Source organism: Thermobia domestica, chromosome 6, assembly GCF_964235325.1.
Source record: "Thermobia domestica chromosome 6, izTheDome1.hap1.1, whole genome shotgun sequence".
Classification (NCBI taxonomy): Eukaryota; Metazoa; Arthropoda; class Insecta; order Zygentoma; family Lepismatidae; genus Thermobia; species Thermobia domestica.
The window spans coordinates 247,405,786-247,432,942 of record NC_137459.1 but is presented as its reverse complement, the minus strand read 5'-3'; the positions used below and the strand labels follow the sequence as shown (position 1 = coordinate 247,432,942).

The window sequence follows — 27,157 nt, the reverse complement described above, 5'->3', positions numbered from 1 at the left end:
GACACGCCATTCTTCATTTCTCTCTCAAAAATCCATAAAGAAAAAGTTAATAGTGAGGGTGAACATGAAAATTTATGTATTCAACTCTGTTTTCCATAGTGGCTCACATAATCCAAACTCTACATAATCACACGTAATCACATAACCCCAAGTGCCCTTTGCATATAATGAAAAAAAAGGAATGAGTTGTGGTTACAATAAGAATATAGTTGAAAATTGGATTATAATGAGGACAAGATTAGAGTTATGCATAGGGCTGTGCGATATCGAAATTTCGATATCGACATTCGATATTTTTCTGATATCGATATCGAATAGATATATCGATATCGACAATATCGGATATCGAATATCGACATCGACAATATCGAATATCGATATCGACAATATCGAATATCGACATCGACAATATCGAATATCGATATCGACAATATCGAATATCGACATCGACAATATCGAATATCGATATCGACAACATCCACTATTGATATCGACAACATCAAATATGGATATTCAACATATTGATTGTTCTTGAATATTCATGTTGATGGGGGCCGCGGTGGCTCGGTGGTAGAGCGTTTACCTGTCGTGCATGGGGTTCCGGGTTCGATCCCAGCCCCCGCCAAGTGAACTTTGTGGTGGACAAACACCGTGTGCGTGGGTTTTCTCGGCGTTCTCCCGTTTCCTCTCACTTTCTTCATTCCACCACTTCATTCTTTTCTCATAATCACCGTCTCCTTTAGCCTAAACGGCATAATTGTGGCATAATGCCACGTAAAACTCAAAGATTTCATTTCATTTCATTCATGTTGATATAAACAATCTGGTCTCAAAACGTTTCAATGGGGGATATCTCAGAATACTTGTTAGTCACAGATAACAGACTTGTGTTCCTTCTAATCCACCACTCTTTTCTCCGAAAAAGTTTATAAAAATATTCATTGAATTGTCTTTCTCAGTTATCATATTGGTCATCATTGCGGAAATAATGAGAGTGAAACAGGGTGACATAGAATATGCGTGTTTTATTTGTGTGTAGGTGTTTATTTCATGTATATGCATTTGTGAATGTGCATGTGTGGCTGTATGCGTTTGAGAGAGAGAGTTCTTTCTATAGCATAACACGTGCGTGTGTTGTATTTTAAGCTCACGCACAAACAATACTTGATCTAGATATGGACGATAGAGTCCGTGGTGGCTCAGTGGTAGAGCGTTCACCTCTGGTGCATGAGGTCCCGGGTTCAAACCCTGCTCTTGCCAAGTGAACTTTGTGGTGGACAAACACCGTTGCGTGGGTTTCCATGGGGTTCTCCCGTTTCCTTCCACTTTCTTCATTTCACCATTTTCATTCATTTCTCATTATCATTGTCTCCTTTAGCCTAACCGGCATAATCGTTGGACTTAAAACTCAAAAATTTCATTTCATTTCAGATATGGACGAATGACGTACCCGATCAACAAAAGCAAAATCGGGGAATCCCCGTTTCTCTTTTGTGTTAATGATTTGATGCCTCACTGCAACAGAAAATCGATGCATATATTTCAGTGCCATCTACAGACAGTGGTGCTATTCAGCCGGTTCGCTAGAACCGGTTGTTAATATATTTCGAGTTTGCTAAATCGTTTGTTAGGGGAGACGGGGGGAAGCCCGGTCATTGGGTAATACCGGTCACCCTCATATCTCGAACACGACGTTACGTGAGAAAGTTTAACATGTGCTATCCTCTTGCTGTCTGTCTTACAACTCCACACGTGAAGCCCGCCAGTCTGGAGAAGAACGACAAAGAAACAGGAAGTGAAATTGTGATTTTGCAACTTTTCATCTAAACTTCATAGATTCGAAGAAGTGCTGTAAAGTACCATTATTATGATAATTATTTTCGATATCCTGTTTGCAATTAATATACATTCCTTGTACATGTTAAACGTGCATTGAAGTTGCTTCGGAGTTTACGATTATTCGTAGTGTTGTTACGTTTACGACAACGTACGCGATGGGGGTAACAGCAGTCATGCTGCCTGGCATTCCCCGCAGGATAGAGGTATACAGGGATTTTCTACAAAAATCTGCTAATTATCGTGTGGAGGTGTGCTAGGTATGTGCATGAGAGAGTGCATGTAAAAATACGAACATTTGTGCCATTTACCAGAGACTGAGTGTAAGTATGTGGTTTTGTTGTACGCTTAAGAGTAGACTGGACCTTTGGTCCAGAAAAATGTACAATTTGATCTTTTGCCAGTTTCTCATAAACGAAAGCAGATTATGAAATATAAATTAACATGATCAAAAGTAATACTGCTCTATACAACCCGCGACTGGTTTGAATCATCTTCAATGTGTCATCTTTAGAAATTCGCAGTGTTGCCAGAATATTAAAACCCAAATTTTTCAGTTAAGGCAACAGATAGAACAATGATAATTTCATGCGGCTAAATTCTTTGAAAGTAACAAGACCACATGATTTCACGGCATTGTTCAGCAAAGCATATTCTCATGTAGCCGTATCTGCTTTTTAAAGCCACTGGTATTTATCCTCTGGATGCGAGACTTTGTGGAAGATGTACTTGCATGTAAGCCTAATGAGGTTGTACCTACAGCTGTAAACAGCTGTCAACGGCATTTCTGCAGATAATAACCACTTCATAGCTCCAACTTCATCTCCAAATTCTCCGGAAATTCAACCAGGAACTTCTACACCTGGATCCAAAGCTCCATCTGCATCTTTAAATTCTCCGGAAATTCATCCTGGAACTTCTCCATCTGTATCCACAGCTCCGTCTGCATCTCCAAGTTCTCCGGAAATTTAACCTGGAACTTCTACATCTGGATCGACGACACCTTTTCGTGAAATATTATCGTTACCTGGACCAAGTCATGAGAAGTAATCATGTCAAACAAGAAAAAAGTTCCGCTCAGAAGCTTTGACTGGCACTCCAATGAAAACATCTTTGCAGCTAAAGAAAAGGAAGAAAGAAGAGAAGCTGTTGCAGGAAAAGAAGGCAGAGACGATTGTCAAAAGGTATGCAAAAGAAAACACCTTTCAGGAAATCTAAAAAACGTTTGGAAAAGTATTTTGAAAACATTTCTCAGAAGGTAACAATATTCAAATAAGTGATAATACAAACCGGGGGAGTCTTCTAGTAGATCAAGTGGATACATGTTTGGTTTGTGAAGACGTTGGCATGGATGATGAATTGTGGTATAGATGTACTGTTTGTGGTCAATTTGCCCATTAATAGTTTTCTAGTTGGGTTACTGCTGAGGGATGTATGTGCGATAATTGTAACAGGAGGCCTAAATGGGTGTAAGTGTATTAGTAGGGGACTAAAATGTGGTATAGATGTACTGTTTGTGGCACATGGGCTCATTCAGAGTGTACTGGTTGGAATACAGGTGAGTGATACATGTATGATATGGGTAAATTGAAGTAAGTTCCAAACATAGGACATTAAATGTATATTACAATTACTTATGCAAACTGCTAACTCAAAGAGCAGTCAAATGTAGTCACGATTATTATGACTGTCATTACCCCGCCTTGTGGGAAATCCCGGTCAATCGTATGTTTCTTTGTTTTTTTGTATTTAGAAATAACACTAAAGTTGCAAATCTATTTACTCCTATGCTATCTTGTACTAAAGATTCTACTCTACATTATATAGTTTTTTTGACGAACCTGCAGTTATTTTTTGTCATTGAAATAAGCCTTCTTCCTTAGGTGACCGTCATTCCCCCCGTCTCCCCTATACCCAGGCATAGTAAATTTTATTCAGTTATACCCAAGAACGAGCAAGTTTTAGTTTATTTAGCTTTGTTCTTAGAAATTCTTACAGCTACAGGGTTAGATATATGATCTCTCAGAATAAGGTATAAGCGATTTTTTCTTAATTTCAAATGGGTTGGTTAGATATCAAGAATGAAAACTGGGATCACATGAGTGCAGTGGTGAGGGTTATATACATTTGAAACGCATACATACCATTATCAATAATTGTTGATCCATTGCTGGGTTAAGGTGTTTCCAATACTTCCTGACAAACATTTATTTTGGATTATTCGTTTCCAAGATATTCGCAGTGCTACCTAAATTCGTCACGACACCTTATATTGGGTTGCTGTGTAGGTCTCTACTTGTCACTTGTGGCATCCAGTGAAAAATTTGCCTTTGTCTATCTTGTATGATTTGCTTCCTAAGAGAGAGGGAGAGAGACAGGGGCGTAAATAAGGGCCCCGCAGACCCCGCATTGCGGGGGGCCCAGGCCATCACGGGGCCCCCAAATTGTGATGTAGGACGTAGAAAATGGGCCCCATTCCACGTTGTCTGCGGGGTGGCCCCCAAGCCCTTAGTTATGCAACTGGAGAGAGGTATCTTTCTATGTATCCATCTACTATCTCTCTCTCATATACAGTATATATAACCAATCACCAAAAATTAGGATAGCACCACTGCCTACAGATATGGAAGAAAACCTCCTTCACTGGAGGAAATCTCATGACAGTGAATTTCCAAAATTAGCTCTTCTAGCTCGTAAGTATTTGTGTAGGTACCAGCGTTCTATCGGAAAGAGTATTTAGTTGTGGATGCAATATCGTAACTGATGCTCATACTTCACTTACAGTTAGTGCAGAACATGCGAAACAACTGATTTTCTTTCCATAAACAAAAGAGCTCGTTCCTAAATAGCAGTGTCATCAACTTCAATGCATCATACATTTCTAGTTGAATACTCAGTGCTAATAGGCATATTTCTAAACAAGACAGTTATTGTTCATTTTTCTCTGTATGTGTGATGTGTGTGTTTGTGTTCTTCTAAGTTAATCCGTTGGCTTTACAAATTTAACACTTGGACTCTATTTTAATATCCAATTAAAAAAAGCACGCTATCAATCGAGATCTCTTTCATGTTATTATTAAATTGATAATATTTTTGTATTAAAGAACTTTACGCAAAGACGTGACATCTCCCACATGAACTTAAGCAGTTTCTTGTTATTGGTTTTGTGCAAACTCATATCTAAAAGTGTTCATGTTTTTATTAAATTTAGGCTAAACCTTACGTCTTATACTATTATTCAGTTCTGCTTATGAAATCAATTTAGAAAGGTTCTAAGTCATTCCTAATAACAATGCACCTAATAATGCATATTCTAATACTTAAGCAAATCCAAAGAAATAGGGAAGTGTTAATAGTACCTAAACAGAATATGTAGTTCTGTGTAGTGAAATGACAGAATAGAGGCTTTTGTTTGTTTTAGTGGGCTGAGTTACGTGGCTCAACTTACATCTAGTAACCACATACAAATAAACGGAAAATTACTACTTTGCACAAAAAACTAGTAAATTCTTGTTTCCCTGTCTAGATTTAAGCAAATTTTAGCACAGGCATTTGATTTTTCACTCGCAATGGCACTACAGCACAAACATTAATTGTAGTGAGAATATCAAGTTGACTCGGTTAAGGAATGCAGCCATGTTAATGATGAGAAATATTTTGGAGGGCATAGCTCCCCGGCTCTGCACTGGTTTTGGCTTTATCTTCGAAAGGAACATCATTTCTGCCCAATACAATTTTTGCACAAAGTTTGGTTTGATTCGGTGAAGAAGTGTAGCCGATAATATAAGTTAAATACACAATATTTAGGTGGATTAAGTAGACGTAGAAACATCCCTACCCCACCGCCGCCGATTTCGACTATCTTCAAAAGGAACCAAATTTTTAACCCATACTAATCCTCTGTAAATTTGGCTTCATTCTGTTAAGAAATGAAGTCAAAAGAGAAAATTAAATATTAACATGGAATATTGGGAAGCATAGTCCCCAAGCCCTACATTAATTTGACTCATGAAACGGGGCGCTTTTCTGCCTCATACAAGTATCGTGCAGTTTGGTTTCATTCGGTTAAGAAATGCAAATGCAGCTACTATCGCGAGCCATATATATATATAAAGCAAAACCGGCCGCAATTTTTTCGAGGAAGTGTGAAACATCAATATCGAATATCGATATTGACGATATTGGATATCGATATCGATATTGACGATATCGGATATCGATATCGAATATCGACGATATCGAATATCGACAATATCGGATATCGATATCGATTATCGACAATATCGGATATCGATATCGACAATATCGGATATCGATATCGAATATCGACGATATCGATATATCGACGTCGATATTTTTACGATATCGATTATCGATATAAGAGGATATCGGTATCGACGATATCGATATATCGACATATCGCACAGCCCTAGTTATGCAAAGCATATTTTATTGCTGTAAGTACTATACTGAATTTTGTATTGTAATCGTACCGAAAAATAGATTGTTGTGAAAAACACAAAATATTGTTAAACTTTTTATGGCTATAAAAACAATAATAATTAATCCTATAACAATACATTATTTTACATTATAACAGTATTGTAAAACGAATCATATGTGCATAGTAATGCAGACGATACGACACTTGCACATGCATAGAGTTATTGAAATTCCAATAAGTCCGAACCAACAGCCACCCATATTGGAATGTTGGAATGACTACTTACTGAATCAATTTTCTGGAAGCATTAGAATTTTCAGATGTTATTAATTGATTTAAGGTATTTATGTTATCTTTAAGACACTGTAGTATTATTCCTAAATTTTTGTTTATTAAGGTCTGTCTCTGTAATAGTGCTTTTGTGCGAGCGGTCCCGGGTTAGATTTCCCGTTGAGACACTCGGTCGAAAAAGTGTTAAAGCCTTTTCAGGCCATCCATCCTGAGGGAGGTTTTCCAGGGTTTCCCTCATTCATACTTAACATATAAGTCCCAGTCCCTTCCTTCCATCCCCAATCCTTTCTTCCTTCCATTTTCTCGGATAGTGTTATCTCCGAAGGACGTCATCTCTCACACGTAACGGGCTAACATGGCCATAGATACCGAAAACCTAGACGTCTAATTCCTAATCCTAGGGGAGGGAGGAGAAGAGCCAAATACAGACATATGATTAGTCTTTCTCTACATAGTCACTAAGCAAAGTAACACATTTATGCAACCGATCTTTCAGCTTTCACAACCCCTCTTTGTAGAAAGTGTCACATTGGCTGGAAAACCAGTGCTCCACTGCAGTATGATCTCTGCATCTGAAGAAAAACACCATCCTTTACGAGGCCCCGTCACAGCGAAATTAAAATACCGCTAATTTTACAGTAATTACGTGATATCTTCATATAGATAAAAGATAATCGAAAAGTGTAACAACAGCTCCCAAGACAATATTATTTTGTATGAAATACCGTTATCATGACTCACTTATCTGCTTTCGATTTCTAGTCATTTTGAAAATCGTCATTTTTTTGCGCTTCTAAATGGCTGCAAACGGAAATCTAATAGGTGACTTGTGATAACTGTACCTCATGCAAAATAGTATTGTCCAGGGCGATCTTGTTCCACATTTTGATGATCTTTTATTTATTTGAAGATGTCACATAAATTTCTGTAAAATTAGTTTTATTTTAACTTCGCAGTGATAAAGCCTTTTAAGAGACTGTTTCAGTTTTAGAAACAAGAAAAAATCTGACGGCGCGAGGTCAGGTGAATATGGAGAATGGGGAAGTATTGATACCCTAGGCGTTGGACAAGATTCATGGTCCTGGGCTTCGCGGGCGGGAGCATTTCCAACTAACAGGCGAACACTTTTGGTGAGGATGCTACGGCGCTTTTTCTTTAGGGCATCGCATAGTTTTTCCAGCAGACCCCTGTAATATGTTCCAGTCACACTATGCTCATAAGTTAGGTAATCCGTAAGAATAACCCCCTTGCAATCCAAGAAAACAGAAAGTATGGCCTTCTTAGTAGAAGGCTGCACATGGTCTTTTTAGGGTGGGGGAGCTGCTATGTTTTCACTGTTTAATCACCACTTTAGTTTCTGGGTCAAAGTGATATACACAACATTCGTCCGTTGTTACAAGACGATCGAAAAACTCGTTCTCAACGGGTACTCAGAGAACCAACAATTCCGATGCACAATCCGATGCTGTTTTCGAAAAGAAGTGAGTAACCTTGGAATTCACCGTGCGGACACTTTGAATAGGTTTATGTGATAATGCAAGATAGTGGATACTTCAACTCATTAAGAATAGTATTCATGGTTGTTCGTCTATCGTCCATCAGTTGCAGTTTTACTTTCCGAAACATGTCATCAATCTCTGAACACGGTCTTCCCTCTCTAGATACTTCCTCCAGATTCATTCGTTCACATTTCAGCTGACTCTTCTATGTTTAAATAGTGTTCAAGGAATGGGCACTTTTCACCATAAAGTTTTCACCTCTGCATAGATGTCCTTGGCTCTCATCCCCTTTAGATGGAGGAACTTTATGACCACACGGTTGCACTTTTGCCACCTCTATAGTTTCAGTCTTTCCAGACGCCATATCTTCAACAGTTTTAAACCAATAAGTATAAAATGTACACATTTACACAATTACAAGACATTGCCTCATTTCATACGTATTTTGCATAAAAATAGCTAAAACACTTCTATAGGAGGGCAAATATATATTTACCGCCCTTCGTATGTGCCGAGTGAGGAGGATTGAATGCTACAGCAAAATTTGCAGTTATGTCGGCTATAGTTCATTACTAGAAGTTCCAATTCTGCCAAATTGATCTAAATGGAGTAGCCGAAAGAATAGTGACTTGGGAAGTCAGAAGTTCTTCCAGTAGTCAAGTTGGAGGAAATCATAATGATTGGTACGCAACTTGGATACTAGTCCCAGGTGTGGTCAGAATGACTTCAACGATTCGGAAACTGTGAGGGGGAAGGCAACCTGAAACCATCACTCTGTTTTCCCTTAGTTTTCTGGCAGCAGAAAAGATCATATATATAACGCAAAAAGATAAATTGGTTGACAAGAAACTTTATCATAAGCGACGTACTAGAAAGTGTGGTAGCAGGAAAGAGAGGGAGGGGCGAAAGATGCTACAGTTGATGGATAGTATCAAAACAGGAGAAAACGTAAAGTCATGTCCAAAATGATTGTCGCATTTCTATAACTGTCTTTTTGTAAGAATATAATTTGATAATGATTTTGCAGGATACTTTTAATACTGATATTTATGTGTATAATCGGGAAACGTATATTTGTGGTAAATTTCATAGGAAAAGAATTATAAAGACGAAAATTAGAATGAATAAAACAAAATGTTGCTAAATGGACAAGACAATTTTATTTTCGTTTTATTGTTCTTATTTACTGCTCTTTTGACATGAAATTTCCCACATGCATGTCTTTGACGATTATACACATACTAACATTATAAGAAATATCTGGTGGATTCGTTATCAAATTATATTTCTACAACAACATATTTATGGACACGTGACAATAATTTTGGATATGAGTGTACGTGAAGACAAAAGGGTTAGCTGAAGACTGTGATACATGGAAGCTTCTCAGTTGCAGCAAACGACCTGCCAATAATGGCAGTATATTTATGATGATTATTATGATTATGCTAAGCAAGTTAAGGGCTACCATCATGCCAAGTATTTTTAAAGATCAGATGAGTTTTTTAAGTCACATACTATATATCATATCCTTCCGAATTAAAAAAATGTAAGATCAACGTAAGTTTAACAAGAGAATATTCACTAAGTCAACAGGACTACCTGTCATTTCTGGTTGTGAAATCGAATTACAATGTTGTACACGTGGATATGGCTGATGACAATACATAAATCAATAATGCAAGTCATGTCCAAAAGTGTAGAGACTTCAAATGAAATTGTTATGGTAAAAGAAGGACGAAATCAGAGGCTGCAGATGTGCTGTGGGACAGAAGAAAAATCCAATAGGACACGTGACGACTTTAAGATCTTTTTAGGAACATTCCATCTTGGATTAAAGTATTTTTAAAAGTAATAGCTTTGTATTCAGTTTTGCTTTTCTCGCCAATACTATCTTTTTGCAAGATATCCCTTCCACTCTCACTACAAACCATTTATTTTCATTCGTCATTTACGCTTATCTCTGATTCACGCATTTTTCCGTGTCGTTTAACTCCTAGCATACATTTCACCATGTTTAGTTGTATAGTTTACAGACAGTTTTTACCTCTGATTTTATCGGTATTCACTTGTCAAAATAGGTAGAATACAATACACTCACTAAAATTTTTTCCTTTTCAGACATTGTCTTTCCATTTCTAATACGAATTATTCCCCCCGAATGCACGTCACCTTAACTTAACGCATCTCTTAAGTTCTTCTTTAGTATAGAAATGTACAAGTATTTTGTACCCGGTAGGTGTAAATACTCGTTTTTTTTTCTAATTCCTATTTTCAATTTCTATTCTGGACTTTCTCGTGAGATTCTTGAAAATATCTTTCTTCTTTGCCATATTCAGTTCCAAAAAAGATTTCCTTGTTGTTTTTTTTTACATTATATTCTTCTATCTTATCTAGTTGTTCTGTGATTATTAAAAGAAGACAATATCATAGGCCAAACAAAGATGGGTTACATATTCCCTGCTAATATGTATCCTTTCGTTGTCCAAATTCAGAAACCGAAACACATATTCAAGCACATTTGCAAAAAACTTGAAATAATGAAAGGGAAGATAAGATATACTAACTTATTATATAAAAGGGTAGAAGTGATTGAATCTACATTGCCCAGAACATACTACTATTAGTCCAGTAAAAATAGGATTGAGAAAGGAACAAATTAGTGACAAGCTGAAAATTGGTATGGAAGTAGGGGGATGTGTCAGGAATAACATACTAAAAGTCCCCTAAAATCCCACTGTAGCTTTTCCCGGAATTTTGAAAAATGTCTGCCATCTTTAGACGACGACAAGGAATTTATGGAAATCGTCACCCTTTATGTTTATTCCTCTAGCCACCCTTCTAATTATCACAAAGCCATGAATCATATATGGTTGGAAAGCATAAAAGACAGACAATCTAAGTAAATAACATATATGGCCATCGTGCTAAATTTCTAGAAGAAGAGGAAGAAGAAAACAATTTTTTTATTTAAAAAAGATATATTTTCAGAAATCATAAGAAGTTTGCAACACTGAAAATTATTGCACACCAAAGAAACAACACCAACAGATGTCCTTGATATTTATCTCAATGATAGCCAACAATGACTCAAATCGGTGCAATACAAGCCGAGAAAACAAAATATAACTATGCTACTTTCTGACCTTTTTGTACAAAAGTGCATAAGGTGACATACACTTTCACGGTTCTAGTCACCTTCTTTTATCACATAGGACCAAGAGTTATATATCATTGTAAATCTTAAGAAACGTAAATTCGAACGAGGTAACACTTATACTAATCAAGCCCAATTTGTGTAAGAAGCGGAAAACCCAAAATTTCGGGACAAAACGTGATTTTCGCATAAATTCTTTAAAACTTGCAACACTGACAATTATCGTATGTTAACAAAACTCAGCCACCGTTTTCACCATCATCATTATTAATTTACTTTTAAAATTACCAACGTTTTTCCCCAATGGAGTAAGCTTTTATAATACATAGTTTTACATTAGTTAAATATAGCATAAAAATTATTTATTGACAATATTAGAAACCAGCAGAAATTGGTAGTCTCCTATTCATAGGAAAATCGTAATTCACACACTTAAAATCACTCTCAACTACAATAGTCATTTGAGTGTATTTTTAAAATGTCTTGTTTATAACTAGAATGCAATGTTCCTCCTTGTATTCTTCAAATTAACTTAATATTTACATTAGACGTTAGTATGCACTTTAAGATCATTTCTGTAACTAGTCCATTCGGACTTATTTTTATTAGAAATCAATGAGGTTATCATTATCTCCTTCATCTCCATGGTTTTCATCATTTGATTTTTCATTAACACATCCGATTCCTCGACAATGACATAAATTAGAGCACATAATTCCTGCTTTGCGACAGCCGTACATACGTTCACAGCCCTTTTTACAGTTACAGGATATTAAAGGAGCGGGTTCCTTGGTCATTCTTGCTGGTACGAGAATACCTCCTAATATTGTCCATTCATATTCAGTCGCTCGCATATCATTGAGCAATACGTTGGCTCAAAAAATACATTGTCAAAGAATGAATGGAATATACTACTTTTAACATACACACGCAAAGGTAATGGCCTTTCGGATTTAATTATTGAAGATATAAGATACCTTCGTGTTCTGAATATCCAAACTGAAATCCACCTTCTGTACGATGTAACTTGGATGATTCTCAAGTGGTTGAAGACACCAACTTGCCGGAATTGGAATGGATTTATGCAGCAGGTGACGAGCAACAACCATAAGCACCAAACATATCAAGTAGTAATTCAACCTTTCATCAATATTCAGCCAATAAGCATAGATGCTGTATACTCGGCTCTTATGTTTGCCAGCAAAGAATGTGCAGGAAATAAGCAAAAAAGCGTGCTTAGTCACGTTGGATCAACCTTTGTACTCTAAAGCATGTGACATTGTAACAGCATGTAGAAATTCTGGTGAATTACCGTCAGTGGTTGTTAGACTTGGGGTTTTCCACACTATAATGTCATTTATGGAAACAGTTGCATATATAATGAAAGGTAGTGGCATTGAAGAACTTTGGTCTTGTGTGTATGCTAGTAATCCCATGCTACAGATGAAGTCAGGCCATTCTTATTGCTCGTGCTTTGCGAGCTCATTTTTTTAAACACAGTTAGCAATTGCAATACATACTGTATTTTTAATGAATCAGACGCCACTGAGGAGTTTGTGCGTGAATTGCGAGATGTTTGTATTCCTCTGATGACTGAAGAAGATATCGATACCGATGTAGTTGTTCAACATTCAAACATATTAAATCCAGATTGCAAATGACCTGAAGTTATTCATTGACGCTGCTGCAGAAACAAGCCGTATCTGTAAGTTATTCGCTCTGTACTTTCAGCTTGTAGAAATTATGCGTCTTTTAATTCGAAAGAACTGGAGCCTTGAATCTTCATCTTCACTGCATGTGAGAAATGTCACCAGACTTCTATGCAGCTGGGCATCCTTTGTATGCCAAATACGCACATCTGTACTTACAAGAAATGTTGCGGTTGGAGGATGAAATTGATCTTCATGAGTTCCAGCTATTTACAGGAGACGGTTACTTCACTATTCGTAGAAAAGATATATTTAGGAGTGGTACATGGTCTGATAAGACGATTGAGCAGGTTTTAGCGAAAGCTATGAAGAGCAGCTGTGGACTGACCCATGGGAGAGGCATGACTGATAAGATATTTAGATGTGTGTCAAGTATGCCAGCAGCGTGCCACTTACGAGAATATCTTGAAAAATTATTAAACAAAGATAGACATGAACTTCACACTGGTCGGCATGTGGACCTGTACCAAAGCAGTCAATCGCGTGATATATTACATCTAAAGAAATTCTTGCGTTGGTTTTGCCAGCATTCTCCATTCCCTTCATATCCGGAGCTCGCGTCCCTAAGCACTGGCATGGTAGGTAATGAAATGGTCAACCGATAAATCTAAGCAAATTGGATTGGCTGCTATAGAAGGAATGTTTGGACAGACTTTTCGACATGTGAAACTTAAACAAAAAAGATAAAGCCATCCCACTATCCGTAATGCACAATGTACTGCGTATCCGTGATGAGCTACTGGCTGTAAACACCATACTTCAACTGAAGCATATGAGTAGAAGCCCGAAAAAGAACTCCAGCAGTGTTTTGCTTACGAGCTTGCACCCTATTCACTTTCTCTCTTCACAGAAATGTCCATGAGAAAAACGAAAAAGTCCGCTTTGTACGACGTTTGAATATCGGAAAATTTTAAAACTCAAATTGAAAACACTGTGTACGTTACAGATGGAGGCTACCTTCTACATCATGTTGTTTGGCCACAACATGGAACATACCTTGACTTGTACAACTCGTATGTGTCCTATGTACTCACAAACTCAGGAACGAAATCGACAATTATTTTTTATGGGTATTGCACTGAAAACTGTACAAAAGCCCGCTGAGCGGGAGCAACATGAGTCAAAGGTTCAATCAGCTTTGGTGTTATTCACAAATGAACCTGCATTATTAACAAAAAAAAAAAAAAAAAAGATTAATTCTTAGGTAATTTTAAAAATAAGGATTGTTTCGCCCGGTAGTTGATGGTTCATTTGACACAAGCTGGAATTCAAACCCAGCAAGCAAGAAGTGATGATGACGCACTTATAGCTAAAACTGCTGTAGCTAAGTCTTTAAATCCTTGTATGCACGTCGTAGTAATTGGCGAGGATGTTGACATTTTAATCATTTTGCTTGAACAAGGTAATAATCAGTACGACATCACATTTCGAAAGTTTGGACGTGGACAAGACGCGAGTAAAAAATTGAGTACTAAGAAGTTGTAAGATACACAGACAAATATACTAACTGTTTTGCTCGATGCGACACATCATGTGGTTTGTATCGACAGAGAAAGAAAAAGCCATTGCGATTACTTCAAAAACGGAAGATTTATGCCGATCACTTCAAGTTTTGAACCATGATAATGCTAGTGTAAATCTATGAAGTTGCACATCATTTCTACTAACACACTACGATTCTCCAGCAAGAGTAATCTTACTGGATGAATTCCAGTATCATTCATACATCCTTGCAGTAAGTCGCTCCCCATTCAGAACGAAATACAATTGCATTGCTACCCACCAGTGATGCTGCGAAACACCATATCATCAGGTTCAATTGTACCATGGAAATGATTTGCGAGCTACTGAATATGGATGGACAACATTAGGAGGTATTCTCGTACCAGCAAGAATGACCAAGGAACCCGATCATTTAATATCCTGTAACGGTAAAAAGGGCTGTGAAAGTATGTACGGTTGTCGGAAAGCAGGAATTGTGTGCTCTAATTTATGTCATTCTCAAGGAATTGGATGTATGAATGCAAAACCAAATGATGAAGATCATAGAGATGAACGAGATAATGATAATCTCATTGATTTCTAATAAAAATAAGTCCGAATGGACTAGTTACAGAAATGATCTTAAAGTGCATACTAACGTCTAATGTAAATATTAAGTTGATTTGAGAATACTAGGAGGAACATTGCATTCTAGTTTAAACAAGATATTTTTTTAAAATTACATTCAAATGACTATTGTAATTGAGAGTGATTTTAAGTGTGTGAATTACGATTTTCCTATGAATAGGAGACTACCAATTTCTGCTGGTTTCTAATATTGTCAATAAATAATTTTTATGCTATATTTAACTAATGTAAAACTATGTATTATAAAAGCTTACTCCATTGGGGAAAAACGTTGGTAATTTTAAAAGTAAATTAATAATGATAATAGTGAAAACGGTGGCTGAGTTTTGTTAACATACGATAATTGTCAGTGTTGCAAGTTTTAAAGAATTTATGCGAAAATTACGTTTTGTCCCGAAATTTTGGGTTTTCCGCTTCTTACACAAATTGGGCTTGATTAGTATAAGTGTTACCTCGTTCGAATTTACGTTTCTTAAGATTTACAATGATATATAACTCTTGGTCCTATGTGATAAAAGAAGGTGACTAGAACCGTGAAAGTATATGTCACCTTATGCACTTTTGTACAAAAAGGTCAGAAAGTAGCATTAGTTATATTTTTTTTCTCGGCTTGTATTGCACCGATTTGAGTCATTGTTGGCTATCATTGAGATAAATATCAAGGACATCTGTTGGTGTTGTTTCTTTGGTGTGCAATAATTTTCAGTGTTGCAAACTTCTTATGATTTCTGAAAATATATCTTTTTTAAATAAAAAATTTGTTTTCTTCTTCCTCTTCTTCTAGAAATTTAGCACGATGGCCATATATGTTATTTACTTAAATTGTCTGTCTTTTAAGCTTTCCAACCATATATGATTCATGGCCTTATGGTAATTAGAACGGTGGCTAGAGGAATAAACATAAAGGGTGACGATTTCCATAAATTCCTTGTCGTCATCTAAAGATGGCGGACATTTTTCAAAATTCCGGGAAAAGCTACAGTGGGATTTTAGGGGACTTTTAGTATGTTATTCCTGACACATCCCCCTACTTCCATACCAATTTTCAGCTTGTTACTAATTTGTTCCTTTCTTGGCGGAAAAATGGGCTATCTTTACTGGACTATATAGGAGAAACGTGAAATTTGCACAGAATACTCATTTGTCACAAGTACAAAAGATCAGGAAGGATTTTTTTTTTAAATAATAGAAGTAAAGAAGGGGTTCATTTTTCCAAGAATTGGGTATCCCATAAATCCCTGAAGTGAGAGATTTAGAACATGGCATATAAAGTTTTCATTAAAAATATTTTTTAAAAAAGTGTTTCTTTGTATTGAAGGGGAGAAACCGGGAACATTTTTAAAATACTTAAACTTCCTTTTATTTAATCAGAAAGTGCCGAATATGAAGTTTTGCTTAACTTGAAAATATGAAATTCGGTACGTAGACTTTCAATTAAAAATAAGGAAATCGTATTCAGCCTTCCTGAAAATTTTGCTCCTAAGTTAGGAAGAAGGGTGCAATTTTAAAAAATACTGAAATTTCATTTTATTTGTTCACAAGGTGCTGAATGTAGGGATCTGCTAACGTTGGAGATGTGAAATTCGGATCCAAACTCTTAAATAAAAATAAATAAAAAGAATACATGTTTCAGGGATTTAGAAAATTCCGCTTCTAAAGGAGAAGGGGTTAATTTCTACAATATTGAAAGGGTATTCCCTAGTAGAATAGCGAAATCGGCCCTTGATCCAAATTGTGTTGTTATTGAGCCAGAATTTTACTTTTGAACTAAAATTACCCCTTCAAAAATTTGACCGTATCCCCACCCCTTACCAAATTATTGTATCATATGTACTCAAAATTTAATATTTTAAAAAAATCTGGTGTAGTTGGTCCAAATAATTTGAAAATTTCACAGATTGTAGATACTGTGTAGGTGTAAATGCGAACTTTTTTCAATAAAATCGATTCGTATTTTCTTGTTGCTTTCGTAAAAAGTGTTGAAAATTGAAAAAAAAATCGTAGAAAAATTTCGGGGGGAGGAGGGGCACATTGCTGATTTTTTGTTTAAAATGTTGCAATACCCTTAGGTACAACATATATTTTTTAGGGTGTGAAAGTGATGACAAAATTTTCAAAAAATAAATTAAAATGAAAAATGTGCTTTTTCACAGTTTTTTTTACCATTTTAGGACACTCAAAGTCAAAACTTCGAACTTTTCTTTGCCAGAGTTCACGATTTTCCTTTCTCTTTCGTCACTAATTTATTTAAATCAGGCCCTAAAGTTGAAAATATTCCAATCAATGAAAACAACGACGAAGATTGAATGAATTATTGCAAATTACATGGTATTTGGTTTTTGATTTGTTCTCATTATCAGAGAATATTTATGTGTATCTTACTGCTATCGAAGTATCATTTTCTCTTGTTTTTCTCTTACATTAAATGTGTTTTTGTTTTTATTTTTCAACTCTTAAATTATATTTTTGTACATTAAAGCTTTAATTTCGTGATTCTTGAAGTTATAAGATTCAATTCTATCCAAAATTTCGAATTGGAAAAACACAACTTCAATTGTGTATAAAGTAGATTTCAAAACGATCTTTCCTAAAAGAAGCAATATAATAAATAACAGACAAACTTGGGGAAAAAATTGCAAAACGTGATTCGGAACCCAAAAATGTGCTACAAGGAGCATTTCAAAGTACTCGTTTTAAATACTAAGCTGGATTCAAAATTTGATATTGAGGGTCCTGAAATGGTAAAAAAAGAATGAAAAAAAATCTGTTTTATTTTTTGACAATGTTGGCATCACTTTCAAATGTTCCCTGAAAAAAATATATTGCACCTAAGGATATTGTGTCATTTGGACAAAAATCAGCGACATTCCTTTTAAAAGTTTTTTTAAGATTTTTTTGAGGGGTGTCGTTGTTTTTTATTTTGTTCAAAAAGATATAGTATCCGTAGGTGCAACATATATTTTCTGAAAGTGATGGCAACATTGTCCAAAAAATAAAACTGAGGAAACAAATGCAACCTATCTGTCACGTGAAACGCAAAATGAAATGTTGTGTTGAAGCAGTGAAGGTGATTACTATTGAATAATTAATTTCAGCTGAAAAAATAGCCTTATAAGGAATGAAACCCGCGATATTAGTATCAATGAATAGTTTGGTGTATACGTAAGATACGTTGAAGATGGTAATCCAGTGGAATGTTTCTTTAATTTGTTATACTTGCACTCCTGCAATATCAAAAGCTTCCTTAAATGCCTTGTATGACTCGGGAGTGAAGACGGAAAGTGTATGTGTGGGTCAGACCCACGATGGTGCAAGCGCTATGAAAGTTCTTATTTCAGGAGTTCAAGCTATTTTCAGATAAGAATACCTTATATGGTGTATACACATTATTATGCCCGCTAGCTTGATCTGGTATTACTACATGCATGTTCATTAGGGAAAGCAAAGGAACTTTTAAACCTTTTACAAAGTATCCATAATTATTTTCCTCAGTGCATCCTTAGGAGTGCTTTCAATGTATTCAAATATCACTTGATCTGAAACTTACAGTGTACCGAGTTCTTAAACATTGCTTTGATCATCTCACAGTTAAACTGCACCAGCCGTGTCGGAAAATTACTGTGTAATTCTTGAAGCTTTATGGGAAGCAGCACTCGTCCTATAATGCTAAGTGTCTATAAGTGCAACTGACATCTCTACATAACATGTGTAATTGTTTGTATTTCCACACATTTTTGGAAGCATGGAATGCATTCCTTCAGTGAGGAAGTTAATCTAGCAAATGATCAGGTATTCAATACCTCAATAGAAGAACACTACAGAATATACGAACGGAAGAAGCATCACTAAGTCTTTTCCAGAAGATGCTTAAATTTGTTAAATAAATAACAATAACATAACACATTAAGAGTCTAAGAGAATCTAAGTTTGCAAACAATAAACTTAACAATTTCATATTTAGTGCCAAGATCTAATCGAAAACTTCAGGAGCTCTTTCGTTGTTAAGCGGTTAGCATACGCGCCTTTGGCGTTGGAGACCCGGGTTCGATTCCCGGCGGAAGCTCATGTGGTTTGGATTCCACGTTAATCAGTACATCCATGTCTCATATAGTCTAGCTGCTGAAAGGGACGCTAAACTCAAACTCAATTCAGCTCAACAAAACGTCGGCAGTTTTCGGATTGATATTTTTTATTCTGCGTTTATTTATTCTATTCGTACATTCCAAAATCAACACAGGAGAAATGAATGAAATGGTAAAATGCAGAAAGTGGGAGGAAACGACAGAGCCCCGAGAAAACCCACGCACTGTGGACGCCGGTGGTGCTTGCCCACAAAAATTCATTGGCGCGATCTAGAATCGAACCCATGACCCCATGCACTAGATGTGAACTCTGTACCATTGAGCCACCGCGGCCTCACTAAAGCATCGATATTCCTAAATAAGAAATATTGGAAGTTTTGCGAGAAAATAATTGAAATGGGGTTCAGTAAGTTCGAAATAAACATAGTGCAAAATTATATTTAGAATGTGGAAATTTCATCTAACCCCAATTTTTAAACTTCACTTACCAATTTATATTTCCTTGAGCAGATGTTTATTTCAAATCACATTGACGTTACTGGTGTCAACATGTACATGCGAACGATCCTTTAGTGTTCAAACAGTCTAAAATTGTACCTGTACAGTAGATCAGGACAATAGAGAACTGCTCTGGCCGTTTTGAAAATCGAACATGAAATAGTCGCTTTTCATTCATGGATCAAAAATTGATGCATTTGCAACGAATATATATGGACACACACTATACTAAACCGATCAAATGCAATATACAATGTTTTATAAAGTAGAATGTATTGTGAGAAAATGCAAGAGAGGCTAACAACTTCAGCGAATTACTTTAAAATAAGTATGTTTTAGATTTTCAAGTCATTTATCCAAATAAACAGGTCATAAACTTATACGTTGTGGTCCTTCCAAATGAAAGAAGCTAGTAAGTCACTAATTAAAGAACTTACCCTAAAGGGAATATGGGATTCGGAATTAATACGAAACACAGAGTATTTCATGAAACCCTCAAGTTAGGAAGATGCAAACTCTGTATGCAAACTCCTCATTAGAAACAAGCGGGCACGTGATCCAACATTTATCAAAATCCCGATTTTAAAGGGAATAAGGGATAACTTCTATATTTTCCGTCCATATTGCGATCGACGGTGCCTGTTTATTTTTGATTGAATTAGGGAAAACGGTTTACCCGTTTGAAATGAATCTTAGAACATAGTACTTACTTCAAGAATTTTTGTGATATCATATTATTTAATGGACTTTTTCTAAGAAGGCAAGAAATTTCAAAATTTATGCCAAAAATATAGTATCTTATGAGCTTTCATTATTACACTTTTTTATTGAAATTCGTATCCTAAGGAAAGAAGGGGTTTCAAATATATTCCATAAACCTGTTCTCCCCATGAAAAGAACTGGTATTTCAGTTCGTATGTATAATATAGAAGATACGTTGAATCACTTACGGTATGGAATATACAGGGTTCGGCATAAAAATCTGATGGTTTTGAAATTGAAATTGTGACTAAACTGACTATTTTTCAAATGACATTTTATTTCCGAATTGAACTATAACTCAAAATGTTGTGCTTACAACATTTAGGTATGAAACATACCACTCTTATTTTTTGATAAATAAATTTTTGAAATGAATTCCTTCATTAAGCATACATATTCAAAATGTCATTTCAACGAAAAACGAATCTTCTTATCCGCGGCATTCAACTGTTGCACTACCTCAGATTTGTATGGCTGAAATAAGATTCATATGATATATTATGAATATGGAGCGGTCGAAAGTTCCAAGAGCACTCGCATGTTTCACTACAAATCGCCATGGACTTTTTTTTTCTTTTTTTTAGAACAGAGCGACGCACACATTCAATATTCTTTGAAGTTCGAGCGGTACGCTGTTTTCCTGAAGGTCTCTTTTTTACGGTTCTAGTATCTGTTTCCTGAAATTTTCTAACCCATGAAACTATAGTATTGCGGCTTGAAAAACTCTGATTCTGACGGGTGTTCAATTGCCGGCGAAGTGCAGGCTGTGTAATAGCCACTGATTGGTTTATTTTCTTTCTAAAAAATCCAAGAAGAATGCTTAATGTTCTTCTGACCAACGCTCCATGGCAACTGAAATATCATTCTATAATGGATGCAACGTCACGATGAATTTAAACAATTACGTCTATGGAGAAATAATCTTAAGAAAAGGAAAGGAGAAACAAAGCTTTCAGTTACATCTGTCGTAATTACATCTCTCTCAGATTTAGTAAAATCATCTGAAATACGTTAAAATGTAACTTTCAAAAGTTTGGTGGGTATGTTTCGTAACTAATTGTTATAAATAAAACGCTTTAGTCATAGTTTAATTTGAAAATAAGATATCACATGCGATATAATCAGTCTGGTAACATTTTTTTTTAAATTTGAAAACCGGCAGGTTCTTTCTGCCACACCCTGTACAACAAAGACCATGCTCCTCGGCATATTACAAAAAATTACAACATAAATAAAGTAAATACTATAGCTTTTAAAGCTAACTAAAAAGTGGTGTTGAATGAAAATATACGAAATTAATTTGAAAAACTACATATTTATTACACAGTGCTAAAAATGAGATGTTTTACCCATTTAAACGTTTTTTATTGTTATTATTATTTACAAATTTGTTTACTTCAAGACAAATTGAAAACGTTGTGTACTATTAGAAAATACATTAAATTACAATTTCTTTAAGGGTTATAAGGTTAAGTACCAGTAATCATTTTCTCGCTGTTAGGCGAAAGTGCTATTACTAATTTATTATTAATATTACATAATAGATCATTTTCTATGAGAGTTCAATGCTTTAATTTAAACCTAGTCAATTGTTATGCGGTATTAATAGATTTTAAAACACATTCTAGTTACGTGGGTCTTAGAAGATCTTAACAGGTAACAAAACTTACTTTTAGTCTCATATAGTTCTTGAAAGTATAAATAACTAGTTAAGAAAATATTTTCTCCTCTTTAGTACATTTTTAATAACATTTTATTACTATTTTGCATCTATTTTTATTTGAATATCCACAGATATATGTGTTTATATGGAGGATTTAGTATGGAAAAACTTAATTGGAATTTCGAGAAATTACTTGAATCTTAATAACATTCGGGAATACTTACTTCACAATAGCAAAGAACGGATGTTAGTGATTTCTGAAATTTTCAAGGTAGATTCAGGTAAATGACCTTCAAAAGATAAATACATATAATTACAATCAGAGTTTTCTCATGCTGTGCGTGTGTGTATACAACAGTTCTGATACACTTTCCCACATTTTGTTTAGAATTTTTTTATTTTTAAACGCTTTGTTTATTTCTAACATACCGGTGGTTTAGAAAATATATTTCAGAAGGTATAGTCATAAATGTTTATACAGAATAGAGATATGATGGAGTATATTCCCCGCAAGTCAATTTAATAACAATAATAATAAAGCAGTTAGTTGTATCTAAAGCTATTCTAGCGTTCATGAAGCCATGGAAACAGTATCGTACTAAAAAGAGAAAAATGTGTACAGAAAGTTGAATAAACAATTGCAGAAGTAAAAGAAGGCAAAACTGCGTTGACTACAAGATCCAAGAGACAACTTCACAAAATTTCCTTACCATCAGGTGGAAAACCTCCAAAATATTTAGAACAAAGAAATATGATGTTTTGAAATCTATGATTATTGAACGTGAAGATAAATAGTGAAAACAAAAACACTCGGGGCATTTAAGAACATTAACAAATTTAAGAAAGGCTGTCAACTTCACGTTTATACATTAAATAAAGCGAATGGAACAATTCTCGCGAATACGAATACTATTTTAAATAGGGGGAAAGATGTCTTTGACAATTTGCTTAACATGCATCCAAAAGTGATTAAAAAATATAATGAAACACAATTCTCTGGGTGTAGACAAAATTCCTGCTGAGTTTATTTTAACTGGAGGGGAAAATTGGAACGAGATCCGAGGGGGGTACGGTTTTTCAGTGGTAGAGTGCTTACCTTTGGTACATGAGGTCCTTAGTTTGATTCCGGCTAAGTAAGGTTGTAGTGGACAACATGTGTCCGTGGGATTTCTTGGGGACTCCCATTTACTCTCCCACTCTTATTCCGCCAATTCTTTCGTCATCACTCACTTGGCTTAACATCTTCTACTTTTGTCCTAAAGAGCATAATCGTGGGATGCTAATCTGAATGATTTCATTTCATTTTCATTTCATTTTTTGAAACGAGATACACAAACTCATTCTCCTCTGCTCTGAGAAGGAGGAATTGCTGCAAGAGCGGAGGGAATCAATCTTTGGTCTAATTCACAAGAATGGCGACAAAACTGACTGTAATATTTACTTACTGGTAAGAATTTCTCGCAACATCCTATAAAATCCTCTCAAATATTATGTTACCAAGATTGACTCCATACGTAGATGAAATTACTGGTGATTATCAGTGCGAATTAAAGCGAAATCCATCAACTATTGACTACATATTTACCATTCGTCAGATACTCGAAAAGAAATGGGAATACAATATCCCGACACATCAATTATTTATTGATTTCAGAAACGCCTACAACTTGGTTAGGATGCAAACATTGTACAACGTTCTTACTGAATTTGGTAGAACAGATAAAACTTAGTAATTAAAATATGTTTTACATAAATCCAAAAGTAAAGTTCTAATCGGAAAATACTTGTCCACAAGCTTTTACGTCCAGAGTGGCTTGAAACAAGAAGATGCTTTCTCACCATTATTAGTTAATTTTGTTTTGAAATATGTTATAAGGAAAATTAAATATAGCAACCAGGGCCTAGAGCTGTATGTTACTCATCAGGCTATGGCGTATGCTGACGATGTAAATCTGATAGAGGATGATATGAGGTTAGTAGAAAGAAATGCAGAGGTTTTATTAAACGCCTGTAGAACATAGGTTTGGAAGTAAATGCAGAGAAAAATAACTACATGCAAGTTCGCCATGACCATAATACTGCAAACTATGGATATATTATAATGTGAAATAGTACTATTAATAAAATGGATACCCGATTGAAATGAAGAAAAATGTTAGTTGGACTGCTTAGATGCCAAGTACTGTCACTTCAAAATTAAAGTTTTCCAGGAGAGAACTTTGAACTTCAACATCTCATGTAAATCGCATCAAGAGAATTAATTTACTGTTAGCATTAGAAAATGAACATAATAATGATTTTGTTTGCAACCATGAAATAAATATTATTTTTTCATGAGATATTGAAATTCATAGTTCTTTCTTGAAAAGTTTATATTTTGGAGATACATCATTTGTCATCTAAGTGGTTCAATTACGAAAGTTGTAAACGCGAGAAAGTAAGACAAATAGTAGCTTTTGATACTTAGGTAGTCTTATTATTAAGATACAAACTGTGATCAGAAAGTAAGAGAAGTGTTTAACAAAGAGAAAAAGGTCAAGGACAAAGAAGTCTTTAAGAAGAAAACTGGAATGAAACGGTTGTTAAAAAAAAAGAGTTATGGGAAATACATGTACGGGAAATTCGTGTTGTATTGTATTATACGAGTGAATCTGTGACATTTTGAAAGACGATGAAAAATGACTGGAAGCACTAGAAATGGAGTATGGAAAGAATAGAGAAACATAATTTGGTGGAATGAAAATTTAGTAAGATTATAGCAATGATTGGGGAGTAAAGAATAATACTGAATAGGCAAAATGAGGAAAATAACTTGTTAGGGCATTGTTTGATAATATCTCATTAGGGAAGTAGAAAGCAAAAGAGGGAGGATATGGAAGTGCCAATTAATAGACGCTATTAAACTAATTAAACCCGAAGTTAAAATGAAAATATTATCACAGGATCTTAGTGCGCGGAAGATACTAATTTATGAGAAATGATCTGTCAATAATATTGATGACCATTAAGATAAAATCACTCAAGTTTCTGATATGTTGCTGATCTTAAGAGAGAATCTTCAAATATAAATTAATTTTAACACTTTGATTTACGATGGAAATACTTGTATGTTTTTTTATTAAAATTTTATGATTTGAATTGTATTCAGCGCAAATAATCATCCCTCAGCAAACAAAAAAGAAGCAATTTATACTCTATCCATGGTCATTAATTTGGAAAGTGTTGCCGTAAAATATTACAAAGTATTTTTAATACACTTTTGGGACAAAGTGTGTAATGTGAATTATACGGTAATCTATTTCACTATATCGATAAAATATATTCTCTTTGTATGGTGGAATAGCACTAGAAGAGTTTTTATCTAAATACTTACGTTCTTGTTCGTGGGTTTATAGCAGTTAGTGGAAGAATATATTTTTCAATTATGGTTTTGAATACGAATGTCAATATTCATAAGAATAATAACAATCTTTCTCACACACATCCGTACTTTATTTATTTCTACCAAACAGGAAAGAATGAGGAAGTTAAAGAGCAGAATTCATAAACATATCTTACGTGATGAAAGGTAACAAACAAAAATCCAGGTTTAAGGCAGCTGCTTCAAGGAAATGAAACTTCCTTTTCTATTTACCATGCCTCTACATTATCCTCAGTTTTGATTTTCGAATCTTCTATACCGTCTTACAATCTTAATATAAAAGCTATTTCTCCTACCTGAAAACTTCCTCAAATTTATGCTATTTTTCAGTCCTTTTGAATGATGTAGATCACAGTAGGTCAAGTATGATGCTCTATCTTTTATGGTATAAATAGTATAGTATGTTAACATGATTTTGTAATATTGATGCCAGACATCTTGATTTTGACTAAATTAAATTATCTTTACAGTTGTAACTGGATCCACTGACGGAATTGGAAAGGCCTATGCTGAACAATTGGCCAGGAGAGGTCTAAACATAGTTCTGATTAGCCGCAATATTGACAAATTGAAAAGAGTTGCAAATGAAATCGGTAAGTAAATTGCTGTTTGAATTAATACACAATAACAACTTTTATCCTGTGAAGATCTAAACATATCGTGTAAATTATAATGGGGGTGTCATTCTCCTGTTCAAAATGTGAAGAAAATATAGTATTATTTCTGTTTAGGTAAGACATAATTTTCTAAATTGTTAATAATTTTATATTAAAACGAGATAATTCTCTATTACAGATTACTAGGCTTTTTACGCTATAATATTGATCTCCTTTTTGTCTGGAAACTTCTTTACTTATTACAAATGTATCATCTACATCTCAAACATATTTTTTTCTTATGGACACTAATACAGAAAAGTATCAATCAGAAATATAATCAGTCCTTTGTGTTTCTAAAACAGACACAACAAATAGATTATAAAGTACATTTGATGCAAAAAGAATTCGACTCAAGCTGATACACACGTAGGTTTTCTAAATAGAAAAATGTATTCACATATTGAGGATGTTTTCAATCCCCATTGCAATAAAATCTGTTAATTTGACTAGTTCTGTAGTTGGCCGACCTTCTCATTTCTGTGGATCCTGCGTTTTCTCACATAAGATATGTTACTTCTTACTCAGCAAATTGACCACCTTGTCTATCTTGGAACTTGACTGGATTGCTGTGATGTCACTTTCATGCTGTTAATGTTCATTTCATTTGTGTATGTTGAACACCTAGAGCGCATTGTACGTGGCCTTTTCATTTGTTTAAACCCTTTGAGAATAACTTTTACGATTGCTATATTTTGAAATGACACAAACAAATGTGTCTATTTGAAACGACCTGCCTATGAGTTATAGGAAGCTATACATAGACATATAATTTCTTATATACATAATCAGAAACTATATAAATATATCGGTATCATTTTGCCCTCTGATTTCTATTCATCAATCTCAAGACATTGCGAAGTTCAATTCAGACGGAATTATTGAACTACGATGTCTTTATTCTCTTTACGCATCCAAAGATTTTTTTTTTATTCTGAGAAACATTTGCAGGAGAAAAGAAATATCAACTAGATTCTTGTTAACAGGAATCTATAACTAATGGCAGCCT

At 34.9% G+C, this 27,157-nt stretch overlaps 1 protein-coding gene across 1 annotated transcript in view; it reads left to right on the top strand.

The window, feature by feature from the left end:
- LOC145688464 (inactive hydroxysteroid dehydrogenase-like protein 1) overlaps positions 1–27,157 on the top strand; it is a 138,792-nt gene that overhangs the window by 22,756 nt on the left and 88,879 nt on the right. The window contains exon 2 of the mRNA XM_081762726.1: positions 25,963–26,085. Within this exon, the coding sequence (XP_081618852.1) occupies positions 25,963–26,085 (123 nt within the window). The remainder of the gene's footprint in view (positions 1–25,962; positions 26,086–27,157) is intronic.